This window comes from Kryptolebias marmoratus, linkage group LG3 (genome assembly GCF_001649575.2).
Source record: "Kryptolebias marmoratus isolate JLee-2015 linkage group LG3, ASM164957v2, whole genome shotgun sequence".
NCBI lineage: Eukaryota > Metazoa > Chordata > Actinopteri > Cyprinodontiformes > Rivulidae > Kryptolebias > Kryptolebias marmoratus.
This window is the reverse complement of record NC_051432.1, coordinates 30,074,585-30,079,569: the sequence shown is the minus strand read 5'-3', so window position 1 is coordinate 30,079,569 and position 4,985 is coordinate 30,074,585. Positions and strand designations below refer to the sequence as shown.

Below are 4,985 nucleotides of genomic sequence, written 5' to 3'. Positions count from 1 at the left end.
TTGTGTGTCCCGTAGGGTCAGCGGTGAGTTGCGGTAGGTTGTGTGTCCCGTAGGGTCAGCGGTGATCTTTGGTGTAACTCAGTATTTCCTGTCTTCCAGGTGACTGCTGGCTGTTGGCGGCCATTGCCTCTCTGACCATGAACGAATACGTGATGGCCCGAGTTGTTCCCACTGATCAGGGCTTTGGTGACGACTATGCAGGAATCTTTCACTTCCAGGTAAGAGGCGCTTCAGGTGTTCGGTCTGTGTGACGTCAGTCAGTCATCCTCTGGAGTACTGGACAGTTTTACATCAACATTTTAAATGTCATCAAACTTTGCCCAACATTTCTGATTTTAACAGCACTCTTCAATATCTTGATTGACCTGCTGCACCAATAAACTCAAACATCCTTCTTCTTTAACCTGATCCAGAAAACTCAGGGTTAATGGATGCAGAAGCAGAACCTTGTGGAACATTGTTCTCTGGGTCACAGGAAGTGTTTGTTGTGTCTCTCTGCAGTTCTGGCAGTTCGGGGAGTGGGTGGACGTGGTGATCGATGACCGCCTGCCGGTGAAAGACGGCGAGCTGCTGTTTGTTCACTCGGCCGAAGGGAGGGAGTTCTGGAGCGCCCTGCTGGAGAAAGCCTACGCCAAGTAAGAACTCGTCCAGAACCAGTCCAGAACCATGAAGACAAACTGCATGAGATGGAGGAGGAGAGGAGGTCTTTATTTGTGTCATGTTCAAGAACCTTTAGGAGAACTGGTTGAGACCCTTTGACTGCAGGAGCTGTTTTCCTGTTTAGTCCAGGCGTCAGAGTTCTTCAGTTTAAAGCTTCCTTCGTTAGAAAAACACAGGAAGTCCACACGCAGGCTGGGATTTTCCTGGTTTTATCTGGATTTTGGGTTTTTTAAAGTTGATCTGGGTCAGTCCTGAGATCACAGCAAATCGTTTAGTTTAGATTAGAGAGCAAACTTCAAACCTTCAGATGGCTGCTGATCCGGGTTCTGGCACCGTCTCCTCCAACCCAACAAACACAAACCGTGGCCATTTTGAATGTAACTGTTTTCAGTGTCTGCGCACATGCTCATGCCCGTGAAATAAAAAACCACAGCGCCAACTAGTGGCCTGGCATGGAAACTAGAGCGGATCCAACAGAAGATGGCGTCTCGTTTCCTAACCAACACTGCAAACAGGGTCTGAATCCTTCAATCAGCCTTTCAGTGTGGGACACTGACTGCCTTAAGATGAGGACGCAATATTTTAAATTTAGTATTTAACAATTCGATTCTGTTACAGAACTGTGATTATTTATCTTTCTGGGATATCTTTACGAACAGAATCAGTGAAGAAGTTGAGCTTCTTCCTGACAGTTAACTGAAACTGTTGCCATGGTGACCGCTCAACAGATCCTCTGACAACTTTGACTTTCAGCTCAACAAAGCAGGAAATCTCCTCAGGTGCGTCCAATAAGAGTTTCCCAGCAAAACCTGCAGAAGCTGCGCCTGGTTGCTAGGCTCTGACCCGTCAGACTCCATCCTCCCTGTATTCACTCACCAGCTCCAATGAAAACTGTCCGTCTGTCACTTCCTGTCTGTAGAGTGAATGGCTGCTACGAAGCGCTTTCCGGCGGTTCCACCACCGAGGGCTTCGAGGATTTCACCGGGGGCATTGCTGAGAACTTTGACCTCCAGCGTCCACCATCAAACCTGTTCCAGATCATCAAGAAGGCTCTGGATGCTGGAGCGCTGCTTGGCTGCTCCATTGATGTGAGTCCATCATTTCCCTCCATGAACCCTCGGGTTCAGGTCAGGTGAAGGTTCTGAGTCACCCAAACAAAGACATCTGTGGCGTTCCAAGGTTTGAAACTGCAGTGACCTGAACTCACATACAAATCCCTCTCCCTCCTCTCCCTCCTGAGGGTTGTTTAGGAGGGATGGGAGAATGATTTGCATGTGAGTTTAGCATCTCTCCTAAAGCTTGGAATCTGGTTTAAACTGAAAAAGCTCCTCAGATGATAAGAAAAACGTCTTCCGGACTAAAGAAGTCCAGCGGTCTTTGTTTGGACCTTCCAGGACAGGTTTTAGGTGTTCTGGGTTTTTCGTGGCGGTTTCAGGACCGAATCATTTGGTTCTGATGTGTTCTCGTCTTGCTGCAGATCACCAGTGCTGCAGATTCGGAGGCTGTGACCCGTCAGAAGCTGGTGAAAGGCCACGCCTACTCGCTGACCGGCGCCGTGGAGGTACTGTACGCTTCGACACTGAGCTCCTGAGAAACCACGGCAGGATGAGGATGATGATGATTTTGGTTCCAGGTGAACTACCGCGGCCGTCAGGAGAAACTGGTGAGGATGAGGAACCCCTGGGGTCAGGTGGAGTGGACCGGAGCCTGGAGTGATGGGTAACCAAACGCAGTCCGACACCAAGGGTTCTGGTTCTGCTGCAGACGGCTGGCCGGTTAGGATTCTGTTTGAGAAATAATCAGTTCAGTTCAGTTTATTTATGTGGAGCCGAGTCACAACGAGATTTGTCTCGTTGAAGTTATTTATCTGAGGAAGCAGCAGATTGTTCTGTCTCCCATCCTGAGCCACACGAAGGCCACAGTGGAAAGGAACCAGAACCAGAACCAGAACCAGGCTCAGGACGAGCAGCTCACTGCCTCGACCGGCCGGGTTAGAGGACAGGAAAGAGACATAGAATGACGGGTCCAGGTGGAGTTAGAACTAAATCTGTTCATTCTGCAAACCAGAACCATTCAACCAGAACCATTCAACCAGTCGGGATCAAACATTTCAAACATCAGAAGAACCTGATCGAGGACTCACATCTTCTTCTTCTTTTTCTTCGCTGCCTGCAGGTCATCTGAGTGGAACTACGTTCAGGGAGACTGTCCTCACGCCAACGCCGAAGACGGAGAGTTCTGGTAGGTCCAACAACACACCAGAACACACAAGAAGTGATGCACAGGTGGACTGAGAACCAGTCTGTTCCCGTCCCTGCAGGATGTCCTTCAACGAGTTCCTGCGTCACTACTCCCGCATCGAAGTGTGCACTCTGACCCCCGACACCATCGATGACGAGTCTGTCAAACACTGGAGCGTCAGCAAGTTCGACGGTACCTGGAGGAGAGGGTCCACAGCCGGAGGCTGCCGGAACCACCCCTGTCAGTACTCAAGTTTTCTTGCTTCTGATGGTTCTGTTATCTGAAGCACCACCTGACTGGAGCTGGACTGTGGACCTGTTTGTCTGCAGACACGTTCTGGACGAACCCTCAGTTTGTGATTAAACTGGATGAGGAGGACGATGACCCGGATGATAATGAGGTGGGCTGCAGCTTCGTGGTTGGTCTGATCCAGAAGAACCGCAGGAAGCTGCGCAAAGAGGGCCAGGACATGCACACCATCGGCTTCGCCATCTACGAGGTCTGGAGGCTTCTCTGGGAGTCGCGCAAATGAGTCCGGCAAGAGCGCAACATTTAAACTGTTGTTCTGTTTGATTTCAGCTTCCGAAGCAGGTGAGTCCGGATGCTCCAGGTGAAGCTCCGCCCACAAAGTCAGCTACGTCAGGGAGGGGGAGTTGTGGACAGAACAGCCTTCAAACAGGAAGCTTGAGGCCCCTTCACAATAAAAGCATGAACAGCTCTGAAACAGGAAGTGAAAAACTTGGAGTTTTGAAAAGTTTTACTCTGAGGTCCCTGACAGTCCTGGGAGGCCCGAGCTGACCTTTGACCCCTGTGATGAGCTCAGAGGGTGCTGTCACACCCACACCTTATTTTTAAATGTCAGAAATGATGACTCATCCCGCTCCTTTGTTTGAAGCCTAACTGTGGGTGGGCGGAGCCTAATCAGGCCAGTAAGGCGAACAGCTTTGTACTCAATAACCAGGATGTAGGAAGTTTTTATAAAACCTTCTCATGATTTTCATTTCAAACAGGAACCACCGACTGTTAATTCAATTAATTCAATTTAGTATACTGCCTCCTCTCATTAATAAATATTTATATCATGCCTCTACCCCAGAGTAATTTAGGCTGCTCTTATGGTCTTTTCCAGTGGCTTGTTTAGGCTCCGCCCACTCGTCAGTGCCAGCTTTTTTTGGATTAACTCGGCGCACATCTGCAGTTAAATCAGACCTTCTGACGGCTCAGAGGCTTTCAGATGTTGCTGTTTTATATGATTAGTCTGATAATTAACAGCTCAACTGTGAATTAGTTGTTTTTTTACAATGTCATCCTGAAAATAACCTGAAACATGTCAGCTGTTTAGTCCCCGAACATTTCCAGCTCTATGATGGGAACCACCTTCCTCCATCCAGTTTCAGTTTTTAAACCCAGAGAGAAAATCTCAGGAGAAACCCTGAAATCTGAACACATCCTGGTTGGTCCAGGAGTCTGATCAGTAGTTGTCCAGGGTTTCTTTGAGCCGTTTGTTCTTTTACCTCTGTCCTTATTGGCTGTTTGCCTGCAGTTCCACGGGCAGAGGGAGGTCCACCTGGATAAGAACTTCTTCCTGACCCACGCTCAGAAAGCCAGGTCTGAAACCTTCATCAACCTGCGTGAGGTCAGCACCCGCTTCAAGCTGCCACCAGGAGAGTACCTGATTGTCCCGTCCACCTTCGAGCCGCACTTGAACGCGGATTTCTGCATCAGAGTCTTCTCCGAGAAGCAGTCGGAAACACTGTAAGAATGCAAAGCTGCTGGTTCTGGTCTTGGTTGGGTGGAAGAACCTCCTCTGAGTCCGAAAGTCTCAGGTCACAGCTGGGTCTCTGTGGCTTCTCAGAGGGTTCTTTCATTGGGTCCGAGGGCAGCGGCTTATTTACAAAAATCATTTACATCGAAAGCATTTCTGTGAGAATCAAAGTAAAATCCTTTTACGAATGTCCCGACTTTGTGTTCTCAGGCCCTGTGACGACCCCATTAATGCCGAGCTCGATGACGTGAGTAATGCTCCGCCCACAGCCATGCCGCCGCAGGTTACAGGCCTCCGTTAGCAGGTTACAGGCCTCAGT

The 4,985-nt window shown here is 49.2% G+C and overlaps 1 protein-coding gene across 1 annotated transcript in view; it reads left to right on the top strand.

The window, feature by feature from the left end:
* Nucleotides 1-4,985, top strand: part of capn2b (calpain 2, (m/II) large subunit b) — a 17,525-nt gene that overhangs the window by 6,662 nt on the left and 5,878 nt on the right. Inside the window, exons 3-13 of the mRNA XM_017441335.3 lie at nt 100-218; nt 502-635; nt 1,580-1,748; nt 2,138-2,221; nt 2,294-2,379; nt 2,836-2,901; nt 2,981-3,141; nt 3,231-3,400; nt 3,481-3,492; nt 4,445-4,656; nt 4,877-4,913. Of these exons, the coding sequence (XP_017296824.1) occupies nt 100-218; nt 502-635; nt 1,580-1,748; nt 2,138-2,221; nt 2,294-2,379; nt 2,836-2,901; nt 2,981-3,141; nt 3,231-3,400; nt 3,481-3,492; nt 4,445-4,656; nt 4,877-4,913 (1,250 nt within the window). The remainder of the gene's footprint in view (nt 1-99; nt 219-501; nt 636-1,579; nt 1,749-2,137; nt 2,222-2,293; nt 2,380-2,835; nt 2,902-2,980; nt 3,142-3,230; nt 3,401-3,480; nt 3,493-4,444; nt 4,657-4,876; nt 4,914-4,985) is intronic.